The sequence below is a fragment of the Oratosquilla oratoria genome, chromosome 15 (genome assembly GCF_046742065.1).
Source record: "Oratosquilla oratoria isolate Oo_2021 chromosome 15, ASM4674206v1, whole genome shotgun sequence".
In the NCBI taxonomy this organism is placed as follows: Eukaryota; Metazoa; Arthropoda; class Malacostraca; order Stomatopoda; family Squillidae; genus Oratosquilla; species Oratosquilla oratoria.
In genome coordinates this window covers 15,581,653-15,603,622 of record NC_134791.1, presented here as the reverse complement: position 1 = coordinate 15,603,622, position 21,970 = coordinate 15,581,653, and the positions used below count along the sequence as shown (strand labels likewise).

Below are 21,970 nucleotides of genomic sequence, written 5' to 3'. Positions count from 1 at the left end.
GCCTTCAGGGAATCTGTGGTGTTGTGAGAATGTTGACTGATCTCCTTTTCAACAACGCTCCAAAAACTATTTGTCCACGGGACTTAATTCTGATGAGTTTGTTGACCACTTGTTGGGCGTCACATGATCGTGAAGACTGCCCGACATCCACTCTTGTCCCACCTACTCGTACTGTAAGCGTTGTGGACACAAAGTCTTACCTTCTGTTGCTTAATCTTTCTCTCTCTCTCTCCAGGGCTTAACAACCCTTTCAAGTTCCTCGAAATAGCCAAGAGCATTAACTCTAAGAAAAGAAATGGGGTGACATGACATGGTCTTCGCTACTGATCAGTCCTCCAATGCTGTTGCTGGAAACTTGGTAAACATAAACCTGGAAATATCAGAAGGATCTGCACATGACCACCTGTCATTTCTCCTGTTCAAATACTGGTTTTGATATTTTTTGTCGTCAGAGGAAAAATAGAACGTGAAATGTTCTCCAAGTATTGTAATCTTGTTGAGTAGCTTTGCACGGGTCAGCCGATTTTTCCTGTTTTCATAGACATGAATTGGCCACATCCCCATTGCAAAAGTTAATGTAATTTAGTTTGAAACAAGCAATATATAAGATATGAAATATCTTTATATTATCTACCCACTGTGCGTATATATGTATATACATATATATATGCATATATATATACATATATATATCTGTATACATATATATATATATATATACATATACAAATATATATATATATATATATATATATATATATATACATATATATACACACACACACACACACAAATTCTGTGAAATAACACAGTATGCTCATCATTTGTACCTTTCTCTTAAGACTTTCAATCTTCCTAGCCATTTTTTTTAATAATCTATATTGAAATATATTTGAATAACAGTACATGATACAACGTTTCGCCCGTAACATTAGGCATCATCAAGTAGGGTACAAATTTTCTTGATAGAATTAGATGATAACTTGGGAAAGGTATAGTCCTGTGGAAGGGACTTTACAACACAAGTTTCTAATCAGAAGAGTTTCCGAGCACCTTGGTCTTGGTCCAAGAGAACTGGACATCCAGAGGTATTGCTTCCCTGTGCAATGACTTGAGGGTTGCATACAAAACCTTTAACGCAGTGGCTCTCAACCTGGGGTTCGAAACCTTAAACCTGGGGGTACGAGGCATGATAGCCCCAGTGCAATGGTACTGTATATTTACAATGAGAAAGCAAATGAGGTTTGTATCACTCATCTTTTCATATATTTGCATTGTATTTGTATTGGATGGGGGTACGAGGAAATTTTCTGAGATATCAAGGAGTACGGGCACTGAAAAAGGTTAAGAACCACTGAGTTTAACGACTCCGCAACCATGACACCATCGTCGGGAAAGATAATGTCGGTGGGGTTCGTTGTGTTAACAAATGATCCGCAACTGTATCCAATACCCAGTCTATGCAGGGACTGCAAGAGTTGGGACGAGAAGCTCACCTCTGCCTCACTCCTACATCGGACAAGTCTCCTCCATATTCCAAAGCACCATCTCCCCCAGAGTAACGGGCAAAAATTATGTTAATATTCATTGGAGGAATTCTGCGGATCTGAGGATGATCCTAGGGTACCCCACGATACACTAAATCAAATGCTTTCTTTATATCAACATAAACTGCTAATAACTTTTGGTAAAACTCGAGCCGGCGCTCCACAAGAACTTGAATCACTAAAATCAGATAAGTTGTTGGTTGACCAAAAATGAACCCAGACTTTCCAGGACTCTGTATCTTTAGATGAGAGAAAACCTCCGTCAGCTTCACATAAAGGAGCACCTTGCCCGGCACACCGGGCAGTGTAATACCGCGATAATTGTTGCAATCCTGTCACTCCCCTTTCTCCCCCCAAAAAGGGACAATTAGTCATTTTTCCCAGTCAGAAGGAATAATACAGGACTGTCAAATGGAAGATAGCACTGCATGCAACCCTGAAAATCAGTAACTCTGCGCTAACGTTGCAGGAGGCAGCCGTCTTTCCATCATTCAACTTGTCTAACCTGACTCAGAGATGGAGGAGTTTGGCAGCCGTCACCCGAACACCAGCCAGGGGTAGCTGGACGCTCAGAGGGTCAACCATGTACAGTTATTCAAAGTACACGGTTTAGTGAGCTCTATACCTGCCCAAGTCTGATACCAATCGCCCATCAGTTGCTCGGGCAGTGCTCATCTGGGTGATTTGGAGCTGAATTACTTCAGAGCTCACTAATCATATCTGAAGCCATTGAAAAGTCCTTCTATATCCTCAACAACCCCACTATTATACCTCTCCCTACTCCTTCTTAAGAGATATTTAGTCCACCGTTTTAGTTAATATTGGTCTACATCCCCAGCCAACTATTTGTCTCTGAGTGCCCTCAGAGCTCACTAATCATGTCTGAAGCCATTGAAAAGTCCCTATTATGCCTCTCCCTATTCCTTCTTAAGAGATATTTAGTCCACCGTCTTAGTTAATATTGGTCTACATCCCAAGCCAAATATTTGACTCTGAGTGCCCTCCAAAACACTCTTCGGCAGCGTTAAATTTTCGTTTGAGTATTCCCCATGGCTTTCTAGAGTCTTCAACAGTGTCAATCACTTCAAATAATTCGGAGAAGGCTATCACATACCCATAAGCACACATCCCTTTGACCTTTTCCTTGAACTGTACACGGGGCCCGGGTGTAACAACCACAAGTCTATGATCGGTCACAAAGAAATAAGCACTTTTGCAAACCCTGCAACTCTGTAGGATCCTCCAAAGACTATTAACTAGGATCTCCTTTGCCGTCTGCGTGGCTCTCGTCTCTAAAACCAGGAATCAGCAGTTCCCAACCTTCTGGACTTTGCAAAATTCAGAAGGAGAGGACGATTAATGTTCCTGGTTGCAGAGCCATAGGCGATCAACACATACTTCGTAGTCACCTCTCTCGTTGCCGCATTGAAATCACCTATAACAAACGTGTCCTGTAGCGGACACTGGTCAATTAGAGAGTCATGCTTGGCATAGAGCATCTTTTTCTCCTCCAATTCTGAAGGCTCACAAGGAACTGTTGCTTCATTCTTAATCTCGTTCGTGACTATTTCATCATCGAGGTTTTGATATTATATGTTGCGAACAAGTGGTAGTGTAGACATAACGGTCTGGACATGAAGGCATTAAATCTGATAGACGTTCTGTGTCGCGAGTATTTCCTTGTGGCCCACTTTTTTCATGACATTAATATGTTTTCCCAACAAGAGTGTTGGACGTTAAATTTGTTTCATGTTTTGTTTCAATAATTACTATTGTGAAAACGCAATGATGAAGAAATATTCAACGGGAACTTAGAAATGAGAGGAACTGAGGAAACCTGTGACATGGAATCCTGAGAACCTCTGCTTTGACCGAATAAAACCATCTGACGTTTGCCATAACAAATATATATGAATTGGTTCGCATTTCGATTTTCAGCCGCTTTGTCCACAGGTTAGAGCCTCCTGGCCAGAGTTTAGTGTTTTATCGTTGTTTAAGGATTATCTCTCACCAGAAGTGTATAGGTGTCCTCTCAAATTGATGCAGACGTATCGATAATGCAGGAGTTTGTGTGTGGGCGCGTGCAAATGGATAACTGGCTTTCAAATATACAAGTACCACAGTATCATCTCATGTGTATATTTTCTCTTACAACGAAATATTATCTTTACTTTAGGGTACATCTAAGAAAGATGCTGTTCGAGATTTTTCTTTATATAAAAAATCTTGCTATGCTTAGTGTGCAGCTGTTCTGGCCCTTTCACTGAGTCTATTCTTATTGTCACCCGGAAATTTTATTAGCGGAAGGGCGCCAACCTGGAACAAAAGGATTAAACACAACTTGAGTTTACCTTGACTTATTCTATCCGTCACTTGGTGACTTTATTCAGCTGTGGGGAAATCCTTTCCACATCGAAATGATAAGAATGTTGAAATTCCGTTTTTAATTGGAAAAAGAGGGACCAACAATTGACACTGGCTTCGGGGGTTCATCTGCCATGTTCTCCCCTACTTTCGCATTGAAGTCTCCGACTATTAACGTGAATCTAATCTTATCTTAATCCAATACCCGCCTTGCCTTATTCGATTTCGTTGTCTAAACTTTGTGAGATTGGTGCATAAACTTGAATTATTTTAGAGTGTATGTTTTACATAACCTAATCACAACTCTTTTTTTATATGTTGCTGAATTCCACTACGCTAAAGCAAGTCATCTCCCGATTAATGAAAATTCCCATTTCATTGGATCTTTCAATCTCTTCATCTGCAAATGGCGACTGTCTTGTAGCTGCAAGAGCTTTTCTTTCTCCCGTTGGACCCCAATCCCATGATATCTCAGCTGATATTCTCCTGTTCTCCCATCAAACTCTCCAGGCTGTGGTCTTCTGCGAAGGTTCTTACGTTGCACACAGAGATCTTCATCATCAGGTTGCTTCATGTCTAAGACTTGGATCTGCCAGGACAGTGTTTACTCGCATTCAGTGACACATGTAAGCATACGACATGAGTTATTTTTTATTTTATTTCATTTATTTATTTATTTTATTTTTTTTGTGTGAAGTGGAGTTTTTGTGAATTGGTTGGTTACAAGTTCTCTTCCTCTCTGAAGGTGTTGATAATTAGAGGCACACTCCATATTTGAGATACTCACTCCATACCGGACTGGATAAGACGAATCCAAAAAGGTTTTGAATACTCGTATACAGTACAAGGTATGTGATTTCAAGTAGGTAGAAGAAGATGCAAGATTCCACGCTCATACTACTAGACTACACTGCACTGGCATGAAATTATCCACAGGGATAGAAGGTCATAACAAAAGCAACAACAACTACTAGAAATGGAAAGATCAAAACTGTTTAGAAATCGGAAAAGGAAAAGATGCGTCTCTGATGAAGAGGGAAGGACTCCAAAAGAGTCTGTCAGGAGTGAAATGGTGGACATAATAGACGTCAGAAGCAATGAAAGCAATATTTTTCTCTGTCTAAACATATATGAGGGAGAGTCGTAAGGCATGTTGCTGATTCATCCTTGCATATTCCCCCCAGAATCTCATTTCGTGTTTGCTTTTAGGAATAACGAAACAAGCTTCTCGAAAACGAGGACAGACCACCTATCAAAGGCAGATTAATTTTTGTGACACTGTCATCGCTACATGAACAAAATGATGATAATATCAAGTCTTAAGACCGTTCTTTATAAAAAAAAAACCGCTTTCTACCATGAAAAAGTGAACATTTACAAACTTCATCGGTTTGCTTTCGAAAATTATCAGTAGATTTTATAGACAAGCCAGTCAACCAGATCAACTTCATTTATTCACTTATACACTTATCTATCTACTTACGCATTTACTTAATTGTATATTACCATCCTAGCTCCCCTTGGACAAGACAGGAAGTGTGAGAGGGAAAACCATGGGTTTCAAAGTCGGCTGTCTCCATCAGTTGTTCCCGTTCTTCCATGGCTGCAAAATTATTGGTCTCCTGACGAAGGTACGTGCGAATCTGACTCTGCCCTTTGGTGGCATTTGTCTTTCTGCCGCCGCACCGCTCAGGCAGCGGCCGAGCCGGCGGCCGGGAGGGCCGGTGGCCGGAGGCCGGGCACTAGAACGAGCATTTGATGCCCGTTCGGTCTTGATCTGGCTGAAGACTTCCTGAATACAAGGAGATATACACGAGAGTATTTGTGGGTATATCATCCTCATATGGGTGTGTGTACATGTGTGTGTGTGCGTGTATGAGCGAAATGAAAATCGTAAAAGAGAAAGAGAGAGGTGATGCGAGGCGAGCAAGACACACGGACAGACAGACAGGCAGATAGAGAGACAGGAGAGTAAGACGAAAGGTCAGCAGTGAGGTATATACAGCGCGCGCCACCGCGCCCTCCAACATACTCTTAAGTTTGTCGACTCTGGAACACAGTTGGGTCCGCTTCTTTCAAAAAAAAAAAAAAAAAAAAAAAAAACACGAACTTCAATCCGGCACGCAACCTTTTAGCTATCGAAAGTCTATCACGCACTCCAATGAAATCGTCTAGCGTTAGCCAGAATAAAGCAATGAATGTCCATCTTAAGCGAGACTTTAATTTCGCAAATGTGAATGGTTTCCTTCAGCTGAATAAATCACTTATCGGCCGCCAATAAATATATACAAAGTCGCCGTATATGGGATATTTGACATAGATTTAATGCTCTCTGAATCTTAGGGAGTTTAGTGATGCCCCTACGGACCAGTCACGCAGCATTTTTTTGTGATTGAAGACAAATCTGCGCTCAAAAATTAATACTGATAATTTCTTATTTCTACTCTCCCTCTGTTCTTTTTCCTCTCACTTAAAAAAATTCTTTACCGTCTCTGTGACGTCACCTCTTCTAGCGCTATTGTCCTCAAGGATAGAGGCCGTGGTTATTGCAAAAAAAAAAAAAAAAAAAAAAAAAAAAAAAATAAATAAAAAAATAAATAAATAAATAAATAAATAAATAAATAAATAAATAAATAAATAAATAAATAAATAAATAAATAAATAAATAAATAAAATAAAATAAATAAATAAATAATAAATAATAATAATAATAATAATAATAATAATGATAATAATAATAATAATAATAATAATAATAATAATAATAATAATAATAATAATATAATAACAATAATAATAATATTAATAAATAAATAAATAAATGAAAATGAAATAAAATAAATAAATAAGAAAATAATGATAATAGATAAATGTAATAATATCGGTAAATAAATGAATAGGTAGATAAATAAACAAATAAATAAGATAAAACAAAATAAAATAATCAAGTCAATGAATAAAGAAATAACCTGAAACGTAGAATAATAATAAAAAAATAAAAGTAAAGATCATCTATTTACACATTTGTTTATCTATCGATTTTCTATTTATTTGTCTTTTTTTAAGGGTTGAATATAAATGGAAGATTTTTGTTCCTTATTCGGTTCCACTGACATCTGGAAGAACCAGTTTACCCCTCATCCCCTATCCCCCCATCCTCCCATCTCCCCCATCCCCTATCCCCCCATCCTCCCATCTCCCCCATCCCCCCATACATTTCAGCAGTCAGTCTAGTTCTGATTCAACCCCGGTATTGAATGACCCCTCCCCCATGATTGGGGGAATCGATACCAACTTACATAACCCATCCGCGGGTGCCCACTGGGTTTGTAACCTCAAATCTACATTTCTTCATCGAGGACCAGGTTGACCAGGAATACACAGTGGATCGCGAGATTCTGCGTTCTTAGATTACGGTTTTGCCTTCCCCAGAGAGGTCCTTGTGTTGGGTGTTTACTGCATTGGTTTTATGGAGTCAACACCAGGGACCAGAGTTACCTAGTAGTCTTTTATGGCTGGAGAATAATTTCCGCTTAAGAAAGGAATGTTGATCTCACACAAGAGAGAAAAAAAAAAAAAAAACGTAGAGACAACAATTTCACACCAGGCTTAATGACCCCCTATAGGTCGATAGCCTTAAAAAAAAAAAAAAAAAAAAAAAAAAAAAAAAAAAAAAAATAATAATAATAATAATAATAATAATAATAAGAAATAAATAAATAAAAATAAATGAATAAATGTCTACTTCTACCATCCCTCCGTTCAGCTGTTCTCTTTTTATCTATCTATTCATTTATTTATAATTTATTTATTTGTTTATTTATTGTCCACGGGGATAGAAGCGCTGGTTATTTTCGAAAAAATAGAACAATCGACAGAGAAAATGATACTCATGGATAGAGTAATGAACCTTTTGTTCTCGTGTACAAAGTCCGCATTGGATGATATTAGACGAAGACGATTTCATTCAGTTGAGGGGAGGTATGACTATGCAAGTGACACCACTCTTATTTCCAAGAATATTCAAGTGCCATAGACCAATCAGATGGTCCTGGAACACGAAGACGGGACTTTCGTTCCTGGCTGTGCCTCGCGGGACAAGGCGCGTCTTTGAACAACTAAACCAAACCCAATAGATTTACTCTTCTTCGGACATTTTCGGACTTTTTCGACGATGACCCCAAAGTACCATCTTTTTCAGGTCACGTGACCCAAGCTCCTGGTTCTGGCGTGCTCAGTGGCACTGCACGACGTCCGGTGCGTCGTCACCTCTTCATCCCTTCATCTCTTCACTTCATTGTCACTTCTCCGCGACCCGCAGGAACGCCTTTGTGACCTTCAAATCGGGTCACGACCACTGACTTGAGAACCGCTGCTTTATGTAGTGGTCAGCCTTGGGACTTTGTTATGGGGATGTGTTTACTATGCTTGTTGGGTCTTCAGGTACCTTTAGAACTCGTTCACCTTGTCTGACACAGTCTGATGATGACACATGTGACAAACAAGCGGACCAGAGATCTGGCGAAATACTTCACACCATGTATCATAAGAGAGAGAATTGATAAATATTTGAAAACTAGAAATGTAGCTGTTGAAAAAGTGTTCAGGCTTCAGGGGTCAATGCAGGACCTCCGATCTTTCCATTGAGGGACGGTACATCCTCAGTGTATATATATATATATATATATATATATATATATATATATATATATATATATATATATATATATGTATATATATATATATATATATATATATATATATATATATACATTTATACATATGATTTGTCATACCTCTCGCAGTGTTTTCGTGTATTGTCTTACTTCTTAACTATTAAGAAAAGGCAGGTGGAATATAAAATGAGGCAACCATCCCTAGTGGAGCAGCAGTGGTCTGTGTGTGGAGAAATATCCTAAAGAACACGCCATTGTTGAGTGACCCTTATCTCGTCACGTTCTCAACATGTACAAGAAAAGAAATATTTGTGATTTATTATCATGCCCTATGTTAGATGACGATATCTGTAAAGTTATACAAATAGAATACTAAGATTTTATTCGTGAGTGTTAGAGAATATATATTGTATCGATTCGGAAACTAATGAATCCCATGTATAATCCTTGTTGAACTATAATCTTGTCATGTGAATGTATGTGTTATCTATTATTTTTGGTATGGTCAATAACATATCTATCTCTAAGTGTAGCGTGTTAAACGTAGGGCTACACAACCCCGAAAATAGATACAACTTAGATAACACGTTTTTAGAAAAATCTGAGTGCGAGAGGGACTTGGGAGTTCTGGAGAGTTCGGACCTTAAAACCAGGAAGCAGTGCATTAGCGCCAGAAATAAAGCAAACAGGCATTAGGCTTCATTGCTAGGACGGTAACGAATAGAAGTGCAGAGGTAATTATTAAACTCTATCTAGCGATAGTTAGACCCATCCTTGACTATGCGGTACAGTTTTGGTCTCCGTCCTATAGAATGGATATAAATTCACAAGAATCAGTACAGAGAAAAATTACCAAAGTGATACATGGACTCAGAAATTTACCTTACGAGGAAAGACATAGGCACCTTTACACTCTCTGTAAAGACGGAGAGTGCGGGGTGATTTGTTAGATGTGTTCAAGTGGATCAAGGGCTTTAACAAGAGTGATGCAGACAAGGTCATCATAGTACAACAACAGGGCAGGACTCACAGTAATGGATTCAAATTGGACAACTTAGATTTAAGAAGGAAATAGGCAAGAATTGGTTTACAAATAGGGTGGTCGATGAATGGAATAAACTTAGTAACCACGTAGTAAGCGCTGAAACTATCAGTTGTTTTAAAAAACGATTAGACAACTTTATGGTTGGGGATAACAGGTGGTGATGCAAACGGAGCTGCCGAGTGTAGGCCGTATGGTCTTTTGCAGTCTCCTTTATTTCTTATGTTCTTATGTTCTTTTTGAATATCTGCATCGTCTTAAGCATCCGCCTCCCTTCTTCCCCGTTGCTTTGCGCGAGAGACTTTTCCTGGCAACGTGGGAGGTAATTATAATGCCTCGCGCGTAACGCCGCTCTTTTTTAGTTTCAGTTGTTTCTCACGTCCGGCCTATGGTCGTAGAGCCTTTTCCACTCTCCCCATAAAAGGAAGAGGGCTTCTGCAAGCATGGAATACAGTCAGCTACTCTACTATCGTCTTCTTCCTTTTCTGTTTAAACTTTTACTTTGTTCTTAATTTTTTGTATTCTTTAGCGCCAGAGGAACCTCGGTCGTTCGTCCGGCTTGGTCATGTGTCACCGTAGGTCTTATCAGGTCATTTTCTTCTCCTTCGTAACTGCTGTTCTTACTCTCTTGGCCCAATACATAAATCCCTTCCAGACTAGTTCGTAGCTTTATTGATGCATATGTGCATTACCTCCAGTGCTTCTGTAAATTTCTTCCTCATGCCTTTATGTGTGTGTTTATACCCGTAGTGGGGATCTTGGTGTTGCTCTGTGTATCACTGACGTAAACAGATAACCTTCGTCATTCAGACCTGTATATGTATTTACCTGTTATCTTCCGTTGTATAAAGTATATATATATATATATATATACATATATATATATATATATATATGTATATATATACATATATATATATATATATATATATATATATATATATATACAGACACATACACACACACGAACACACACACACACACACACACACACACACACACACACACACACACACACACACACACACACACACACACACACACACACACACACACACACACACACACACACACACACACACACACACACACACACACACACACACACACACACACACACACACACACACACACACACTGTATATATTTATGATTATATTTCCCGACATGTCGGGAAATGAAAAGGACAAGTTGAAGTTCCTGAACTTTCCATTTATATACATCCTGCATAGCGTGATGGTAGTGTCCTAGACTTGTGGCAAAGGTCAAACAGCCAATGGTTCGAATCCTAGTGGCAGAACAATCCAATCTCTCTTTCTCAATATATATATATATATATAAACATATACATATATATATACAAATATATATATATATATATATACATATATATATATATATATTATATACACAATATATGTATACATATATATGTATATATATATATATATATATATATATATATATATATGATAATGTGTGTGTGTGTGTGTGTGTGTGTGTGTGTGTGTGTGTTATGAAATTGATCGATTTTTTTTTAAGTATTTTCGCCCAGTTCAGTAGAAAAGACTACTTCGAAGAGTTACTGAATATGAATTAGGGTTTGAAGGAATAATTACGAGGGCAAGATGAACAAGAAATAGTTCAAATAGGTTGACAAGAAGAAAAGGAAAAGGAGATTACAGTAAAACATCGAAGAGTTATGGAACTAATGATGAATGGAAAGGCAGTTATAGTGAGGAGGGTCCGTCTGTATAAGTTTTGAAAACAAGTTGAACTTATTTGGTAGTTGAGTAGATGGTCAGATTGTTGAAGACGACTTTAGAGAGGAGGAAGGTTTGGGAGTTTAGTGGTAATTAGTTAGAGAACCTATTTACAATAAGGAAGGTGTGAGGCCAGACTGTGCAACTTAATGAGTGTATTGCTGCTTTCGTAGATGAGTAGAATATATATGAAAGGATTACTGAACACAGGATCAGATAACTCGTCAGGAACAAATGTCTAGGTTTTGTTGATCTGGAGGAAGCATTTGATAGGATTAACAAAAGTAAAGTTTTGCGTGTGTGAGAAGAGAACTATTATAAGATAGATTTAAAGATGATTAAGGTAGGGAAGAATATTTATGTAAACTACCGTAGTCGGGTCACATGTGGTGGCATTGTTTGAAAATTGGTTTGAAGTGAAGAGTACAGAGGCACAGGAAGGAGTTGTTTCTTATGTTATTTATGAAATACATGGGTAAATGGTGTCTCAGAGACGTGGAAAGTCTTATAGGGAAGGAGGGGAACATTCGCCTTTGCAAATAGCATTGTTATAGGGATGGATTTTCTTGGTGACAATCCAATTATAATGGATAGCTGATAAGTGGAGTTGGTAGGAAGTTGGAAGATGGGAAAGTCAGACATGAAACTTGGGGTTCACATAAACAACAGCAACTTGAATGAAACCGAATTTTACTGGATATTTGGGAAGTATAATACACAAGTTCCTTTTATTCCTTAATTAGAGAAAAAACATATTCACGCAATGTAAATTTATCACTTTTTTGTTACGATATTACAACCTATATAAAGGTTTACAAAGGCGGAGCATGCCGACAGGAGACCTTTTGATCCATATCTAGGTCGGATGAAAAAAAAAAAAAAAAAAAAAAAAAAAATATTAATAATAAAATAATAAAAACTATAATAATGTAAATAACAAATAAAATACGTAAATAAATGATACTGGAGTTTGGGATAAAAAACAATGTCAATCCAACATCTAAGCATTCGAAATGAAAGACTTTATGTTAAAGTATGGAAGACAAATGAGTGGAAGGGCGGTGAGTTAAACACAGAGAACAGTTGGAGTTTTATTCACTGACATTTCGTCCTTACCAGGACATTATCAAAGTACTTGTAAATGTACTTTGATAATGTCCTGGTAAGGACGAAACGTCAGTGAATAAAACTCCAACTGTTCTCTGTGTTTAGCTCATCGCCCTTCCACTTTATGTTAAGTTTATTAGAGAAGTAGCCAGAAGGAATAAGATGAGAAATGTTCTTATTAGAAAGAACTTCGCCGTGAAAGCAATATTGGAAGAAGTGGACAGATCAAGACTGTAATGTTTTAAATCAGTGTTTATTAATATTTTTCCAACACGGGACCCCTTTCCGTAGTAGGTATACCAAACATAACATGACTCCTATCTTTATGAGCCTTCATTTATAAGCACTGAAACTATCAGTTGTTTTAAAAAAACGATTAGACAACTTTATGGATGGGGATGAGAGGTGGTGATGGATACGGAGCTGCCTAGTGTAGGCCTTATGGTCTCTTGCAGTCTCCTTTATTCTTATGTTCTTATGTTCTTAAAGCGTATTAATCTTTTATATCATTGATACATTATCTTAAAATTTAAAATATAAACCACAGCAGAGAGAGAGAGAGAGAGAGAGAGAGAGAGAGAGAGAGAGAGAGAGAGAGAGAGAGAGAGAGAGAGAGAGAGAGAGAGAGAGCAATAATAAAGAAATTATTATTGCTTATTAATCTTTATTAAAAATATTTAGTAATGTTTTTCAGTGAGAAGGATATGTTTATTTTTTTATATACAAGCAAATCAATATGCGGGTCTGTGTGGCTGAATGTACATAGAGTTGGACCCACCATGACCTCCATTTGGCGGGTCATGATCTCAATGGAAATAAGCCTACATGCTTTTTTGTGTTATCCTCGGCAATTGTAATTGTGATTTCGAACTATGTGTTCTTTTAATTATCTGCACTTCATGTATATTGATGCAATGCCGAATAAACTTTCCCCTGGTTTTAATACACAACTAGAAAGGGAAATGACGGACGCGGAAAGAGGTATATGCGATGTAACAAGCGACCAAGAATTGGATCAAGGAAGATGTGGATCCAATATGTGAAAGTGTAGAGGAAAGTCCTGATACAGGAGAATTTTTTTTTGTAAAAGCGGCTGCAGACAGAATATGAAAATCAAAATAGATGGAAGACAATATCTACTGAGACAGAAAGATGAACTCTTAAATTTCAGTCAAGTCATTATAGCACCAATTTGAATGAAACATAATCATGTTATTATGAACATTATAGAACAGCGATGAAGAGAGAACACATGTTTCTCTATAACACATTTTTCCACGGAAAAATCCTTAAATTCATCATATTTATATTTTTTTCTTTAGTCAGCCCTTTGGCGTCTGAGTTCGACACAGTTCATTGTAACTGCCAACGAGACAAAATCTGGAAACAGCAAAAACATAAACTTAAATATACAACTTATTGTATATCCTCAAAACATATACTATCTTAGCAAATTATTCATCCATATCTGTGATATATACAATTAATCTATAAAGGAGAGGAAGACAAACAATCCCCAAAACAAAGAAACAAACACTAACGACATTCACATTCTCTTTGACTAATCTTTCATAGAAAACAATCAAAGGAAAGCTATAACTATAATATTGGGTCCCATGGGCCCATTTTTTTTTCTTAAAAATGAAACAAAACAAAACAAAACCTGGTGTAGTACTGTAGTTAACTTGGAATACTAGATGCAATTCTAGAGATCACAGATATCCCCGTGTGTATTCTTTTGAATCCAAACACAATGCGTTACACCATATTATTTTGTAAATAATGAGAAGTACATAAATATTTTGTGTTGGGTATATTTATGATTAGTGTGTATATCTTATATTTTGTAATAAGTGGAAAGTATTTCCTTTCGTAAAAGAATACACACATTTCTCCTACCAAAATGCAAAACAACAACAACAACAAAACAACAACAACAACATAAATTATCCCTATATATATACATACATATATATATATATATATATATATATATATATATATATATATATATATATATATATATATATATATATATATATATGTATATATACGACGTAAGTGGAGTAGGAAACACAGGAGCCTTAGTCTTGAGTTTATTTCTGACTAGTTTCGCAGGTATGCTTTTTCCTTTGAAAAAGCACACCTACGTCAACCTGTCAGAATGTCTCAACAAAATATATATATATATATATATATATATATATATATATATATATATATTTGCATACATATATTATTCATTGTGTGTAGGGGTGTAGATAATTCAAATGTATCAACCTACCATTTAACCTCTTTAGTGCGACAGAGCACGTTATTTTTGTTCAGGCGAGCAGCACATTATCTTATTTAGTAGAGGAGATCTTTGATTGACACGTTATCTCCATTAGCCGAAAAGTAGAAACATCGTTATACCGAAAGGGTAAGGCTAGTGTCATTAGTGTCCCTCACCCAGGACTACAAAAAAAAAAAAAAAAAAAAAAAAAAAAAAAAAAAAAAAAAAAAAAAAAAAAAAAAAAAAAGAAAAAATAAAAAGAGGCCATCTTACACTTACCTTGGTACCGGTGTCGGCGTTACATGACCACTCCACGGGTGCTGGCTGTTGGTAATCGAGGGCGGGGTTGAAGGGAGGGCGTGGGGGCGTGTTGATTAAGGGCAGGTTCTCGGGGATGGGGGCCACCGAAGGCGCCTCACTCAGGGAGGAGAGCCTTGGCCTTCGCATGGGTCCCAAGTTCATCAAGTCTGACCCACTCGACACGGGAGGGCTCGAACTCCCGTAGGAGAAACCCGCGCCCCCGTCGCTGGCCGATGACACCGAGGGCATGGCCAAGCTTAAAGAATGCAACGGGTTCCCGTTCAGGGGCCCTGATCCGAGAGGACTCCCCACCACCATGCCCTCCGTCCACCTGTGAGGGCTGCTGGCCAAGGTGGTGGATCCGCTTGTGGAAGAGTTCACGGAGATCGGCGTGCTTGGAGGCGGCACAAGGGAGGAGGATCCCAAGGTTGCCGCGGACCCGTAACCTGACGAAGCCGGGGACGTGGAGGGAGGAACGCCCTCTTCCTCGTTCGTTTCCTTGGCCTTCAAGTTCGGGTCCTTGGCCAAGGAGAACTTCCTGAAGGGAAGGCGAGGCCTACGACCCGGCGTGGAGTCGCTAAAGGCCCTGTCCCTCCTCTTCGGTAACCCCTCCGGCAGTGATGCCAGACTGAGTTGGTAGTCCCACATCATTGTGAATGTCTTTGAGGATAACGCTTGGTATTACTCCAAAGTAAAACAACACTTCTGCATACTTTATCCCGATGGTCTTCGGGTCGACACTTGTCTTTTCTTTGGCACTTGATATTCACTAAATAAAAACAAACTTCATTCTCAATGCTTTTTCTTAACGCCTTGTTTTCGGAATTCTCTTTTATGGGTAATACTGTATCAAATCCACGATTATTGGAGATCCTTGAAAAAGATGTTTTTCTTTTTTTCTAATTGCACAAATGACTAGAAAAATAAAAAGGCTTGGCAAAGGCCTTCGTGGGAAACCGACTAGCCTTATTTGTCTGTCTTTTAGTACCTTGGAACTCTTAGTGTCTTAGTACCTGGAAGAGCCACAGTCTGAGCGACGGCAGCAAAGCTGCGAAGTAGCCGCCACTGGCTCTCCGAACTCACACGCCGAACTGAAAGGTTCTTGCACACTTGACGTTGTCTTTCCGATTATGCTCAAACATTATCAAAACGCGAATAGGTCCACATGATATCTCTGTAATCAGGACACGATTCATAATACTAGATTAATTTTATTTTCTTTTAGATTAACAAAAGGACCTTCTAGATTTAACATAAACCCTAAGAACTACGGTACTTAGAATGAGTGTATAGAAAACTAGAAGACTAACTCATACTACTTGTAAGTCTATGTAAGCTTTTGTGATTAAAACCTTCATTATTGAATTAAGAATGTGAGGATGTTACACCAGGGGGAGCTTAGCTGCGACTGAGGTCTTTATTTACGGGATTCGAACCCGGGTCTACGTATGTCAAGCGAGATGAGAACCCGCACAGACCCTCGAGTAAACAGGCTTAAAAAGTTTGAACCCAACGTCTCTTTTCAGATGTAGAGAGCTCCCACGCCCCTCTCTTCTCTCTCTCTCACTCTCTCTCTCCCTCTCTTTCACACACACACACATATACACTATGTACTTGTGTATATATATGTATATATCTCACGTCCCAAGTAACAGGAGACTTGCATGTATGTGAAAACATCATTGAAAGTAATCTCCCAAATTTGGCTCCTTCCAACTCGAGCACACTTAATCAGTTTCATTCTGGTGAACGTTAAACTATCCTGTTCAGTTGCCCGGAGAGGCTGGCCTCAGCAACAGGGATTCTTCACAGTTGTGAAATCTGGAGACTCTTCCTACCAGAACTGAAGAACCATTTCCATGTACTGACGCCCTTCAGTTGTGAGAAACTGATTCTCATTGCTTCGGACGCGCTAGCATCGCGTGTGTGGGCCCATACTCAGGAGGAGCGGAACTATAAATCTTGTTGAGGTAAGGCTTTTCTTGAAACCCCTTATCAGAGGAATCAATACATTACATGAAACCAGTGCCCACTCCCTGCAGTATGATTGGCCAAATGCATTTTAGCATTTTGTCCATAGCCAATCATGTACATCCTTAGCTCACTCCGCGACTATGCACTAACGTCCAAACGATTTATTCAGCTGAAGGGAAGAACCTCGTACTGAAGGGACGAAAGATTTCTTATTTGAGCCCTTCGCTATACTGGCAAATAGCGTGTGTGGGGTGATTGTATCGAAGGGGTGAAAATAAATCACTGCATAATTGTGTGTTTTTGGTGTGTCGTGTGTAATAGATTTCTGTGACCACTTCTCCCTCCCCCATTTCGTCCCCCTGCCTTACCACCATCTCCTTTTGACCCCCCACAATCCCCCTGCCCCTCCTCTTATACATTGTACATACAAAAAAAAAAAAAAAAAAATATATATACACACACACACACACACACACACACACACACACACACACACACACACACACACACACACACACACACACACACACACACACACACATATATATATATATATATATATATATATATATATACATATACATATATATATATAGATCCGGGATTCAATTCTCAACATATACCTGGAGCTCCCACTTGCCAGGCTACCAAGTACAACGGGTAAAGTGCCTCCTGCCGTAAGATCCTCACATTATGCACTGCTATTGCCTAATTTGGTTTATCTATTCAATTCTACTCTAACTACTGGATTGATCCAACCTACCAACAATGGTCACTTAGTTAACAATATCTTTAATTTTCATTGATTTATTTCACCCATCTATGTACTTCTTCCACCTTTTTCATTCTTTTAAGTCATATCCTCATTTTGTTTTCAAACCATTTTAATCAAAGAAATTCTCTGCTTTTCGAACGCAACGCTAAAGGTAAACAAAAGTCACTAATTTTTGGATTTCCTTCTCGTCACTGCTCAATTCAAACTAAGCAAAAAGCTTTGCAGGTCTTCCTTGGCTCACAGTTAACGAGCAGAGAGGTCTAATCAACCGGAAGTCAGGTGACACCTGGAAAGAAGAAGAAAAATATCAGTGGAGTAATTTTGAACACGAAACGATGACACCGTACATCAACTATTTTTAAAAAAAAAAAAAAAAAAAAAATATATATATATATATATACACATATATATGTATACACACACTACACACACATACACACACACACACACACACACACACACACACACACACACACACACATATATATATATATATATATATATATATCTATATATACAAAAGACATTCTATTACTATTCAACTATAAAGTCATTTCATGGAAATCGAGGAGTATATTTGGTAATAATATTGTTACAGATATTGAATATGGCAAATGTATGGTAGGGTGGAGGTGGTGGAGGTGGTGGAGGTGGTGGTGGAGATGGTGGTGGTGATAGTGGAGCGGGTAGAGTTTGTAAAAATGATAAAAACAATGGCAGTGTCGTTGAAAATATAACTACAAAATAAATATTAGTAGCATTATGAAGAGCATTATCAAAACTGACGATAATGATGTCTCTATACAATACGTGATAATAACAAAAGTAATAAGAATAATAACATTAACAAAGGTATCAATAACGTCAATGAGAATGATAAACATAAGTGTCAATACCAAGAGAGATAACGATACCAAATATAAGATTATAAATTTACTTGCGATAATCATTAACACTAATCAGTATTCCAACATTTAGCAATGTAACCTTCAGAACCCAAATCAAGGCTAGATCCTTTAGTGATAAGTAGATAATAAGACATCATAACAACATATAATTGACATATATATCAGTTAGAACAGGTGTTGAGACAAAAAAATATGAAACTATCGGTAGTATCGTTTTTGAAAACTATTTATACGACGAAGCAAAATTTTTGTTGATATAAACATATGAAGACAAAGATAGAAAATGAGAACATTTAATGAATCTTGAAAATCATGAAATAGATAATCTGATGTGCCGAAGCGGACATTCGCACACAATCTGTCAATAAAAGATAGGCTAAAAGTCGTATATAGACGCTAGGACACCTCATCCCTCAGGCAACTGCCTTCCCAGAAAACCCTGCGCACACCTAGATAGGTTACGCCCAGTTGCTGTCCATTTTGCAGTAAGCAAGAAAAAAAGGATAAACTTCCGACCCGGGCCTTTATCCATGCGGACAAACATAGACCCATGAGGACATCTTGAATGAGAGTTACGTTCTAAGACCTCACTGTCCATTAACAGACTTACAAAACCCAGGAGCCAATTGCCAATTCTGACAACTTAGACTGTTGTACGAAATAAATAAAATGCCTCTCCTTCAGCTGAAATCGTGTGATATCAACCAGGATGAAGACTTCAAGGAAACAAAGAATAGCATGAAGAGGGATGCAATCTGCAGTAGAGTGAGATGCGTTCTGGCCTGTGTCGTTGTCCCAACGCATTTTCTCCCTCCCTCCTCATTTATCGCTCGAACGCGCAATTCAATTCAGTACTCCCCCTCCTCCTCCTCATCTTCCTCCTCTACCTTCCCTTCTTCTCCTCCTCCTCCTCCTCCACCTCCCCTTCTCCTCTCTCTACCTTGCTTTTTCCTCTTCCTTCTCCTCCTCTTAGTACTAACAGTGTTGCTTCCTTTTCTTTTTCTCCCCCTCCTCCTCCTCTCACTTCTACTCTTCTTTCTCCTCCTTCTTCTTCACCTCTTCCTCTTCATTTTCCTCCTCATAATCTCCTCATATTTTTCCTCCTTTGCCTTCTACTATTTCTTTTCCTTCTTCCGTTCCTCCTCCTCCTCTTCTTTTCCTCCTCCTTCCGCTCCTCCTCCTCTTTCTGTTCGTCCTCATTCTAATGCAATTCGACTCGACGCTCTCTCTCTGTCCCCCCCCCCCCCCAAAAAAAAAAAAAAAAAAAAAACGGAGACTCAAAGGGACACAAACATTGAATGTTTTACATGTAAAATGACAACATCAACATTAAACATATTTTCGAACTTAATATTAACCAGACTAGAAAGGGTAACCGATACCTGACAGGACGTAGGTAAAAAAACAACAACAGTATTTCCAACTGTGTTATCAGTGAAATAAAAATAAGAAAAACTTCCTTCCAGTGCAGTTGAAAGTAATATAATTCAAAATTTTAAAACTCACTTGGATAAACACCCATTTTCTTTTTCAAACTGACCTCGTTATAGGCAAAAACAATTTCCCACCAAAGCACTACACAACTGTTTCTCTTCATTATTCAATTTAAGACAAATGAAGACAGATCTGTTTGGACTGTCTGCCCCTACATAGGAAAGAACAATTAGGAAGAGGAAGAAGAGGAGAAGGAGGAGGAGGAGGGAGAGGGGGAGGAGAGGAGGAGATTGAGGTTGAGTTAGATAAGGAGGAAGGGGATGAAGATAAGAGGGATGAGGAGGAGGGTGATGGTAATGAAGAAGAAGAAGCAAAACTAGAAGAAGAAGAAGAAGTAGAAGAAAAGGAAGAAGAAGAAGAAGAAGAAGAAAGGATGAAAAAGAAGAGGAAGCAGAAGAAGTAGAAGAAAAGGAAGAAGAAGAAGAAGAAGAAGAAAGGATGAAAAAGAAGAGGAAGCAGAAGAAGAAGAAAAAGAAGAAGAAGAAGAAGAAGAAGAAGAAGAAGAAGAAGAAGAAAAAGAGGAAGACCATCTTTGGACGCAACAACCTCAAGTACCATTATGGATGACAAAAAAAAAACAAAAAACAAAAAAAAAACGACTAGTTGTTTAGTTTTGCGCATGTTTTATGCAATGCATCCCGTGGTTCGAATCCCCCCATCCGCCGTTGAGTCAGGCTTTTAGTACTTGGCCCAGAAATCCGAGGACATTTTTAGCAAAGGTCGTGGCCTTGGCTAGAGCTAAAGGCCTTCCGGCGTGTGCTTCTCCCTCACTCTCTCTCTCTCTCCCTCTCTTTCTCTCTCTCTCTCTCTCTCTCTCTCTTTCTCTCTCACTCTTTTTTATGTTCCAGGAAGCTATGTGCGCAATTCGTAGGAGGAACAACTGGAGAGAGAGAGACAGAGAGAGAGAGAGAGAGAGAGAGAGAGAGAGAGAGAGAGAGAGAGAGAGAGAGAGAGAGAGAGAGAGAGAGAGAGAGAGAGAGAGAGAGAGAGAGAGAGAGAGAGAGAGAGAGAGAGAGAGAGAGAGAGAGAGAGTAAGGAAAGGTAAATTGAATAGGGAAAAGATCTGGGATTAGAAAAAAAAAGAAAGTAGGAGAAGGAGACAGGGCAAATGAAGAAGATGATAGAGAGAGAGGGAGAGAGAGAGAGAGAGAGAGAGAGAGAGAGAGAGAGAGAGAGAGAGAGAGAGAGAGAGAGAGAGAGAGAGAGAGATAGAGAGAGAGATTCTTTAAATGATCCCATGTCACGAGTGGACTTGTACATCGCTTCCACCTTCCACCGAGCGTTTTGATCCAGCTGAGGGTCAGTTCTCACGAACTCAAAGGATTACTGGGAGTAGGGGATGGGGTGGGTGGGGTCGTGGGAGGTGTCTAGGTTGTCTTTAAACATTGTGTCCTCGAGATGGTCGGTACCTGGGGGACTTCAGCGCATTCTTAAAGATTCCTAAGATCTCTATTTAGTACAGAAGCCAGAATAACGTTCGTTATATCTTCTTACCCTAATATAATTAGATACTTATGTTAAAACGGTTAAACCTGTTCTTCTGTCTAGGGGACCTCGAACGTGGGATGAGTGAATCTCGACTTGGTTTGTTGACTTTATTCTGGATAGTGAGAGCGTGGTCCCCGGAGACGGCGACCGACCGCCGGGTTACAAGTACAGAGAAGGACTGCCCCTGGTTACAAGACCAAGCTGTTTACATACATAGCCGACGTACTGAAGAGTAGCGAAGGAGACGGCCTCACAGA

The 21,970-nt window shown here is 38.7% G+C and overlaps 1 protein-coding gene across 2 annotated transcripts in view; it reads right to left on the bottom strand.

Moving 5' to 3' along the window:
- SNF4Agamma (SNF4/AMP-activated protein kinase gamma subunit) overlaps positions 1 to 21,970 on the bottom strand; it is an 812,417-nt gene that overhangs the window by 704,764 nt on the left and 85,683 nt on the right. For both annotated transcript variants that reach the window (XM_076198594.1, XM_076198595.1), the window contains exon 2: positions 15,054 to 16,248. In XM_076198594.1, coding sequence (XP_076054709.1) covers positions 15,054 to 15,725 — 672 coding nt within the window. In that variant the 5' untranslated portion in view covers positions 15,726 to 16,248. The remainder of the gene's footprint in view (positions 1 to 15,053; positions 16,249 to 21,970) is intronic.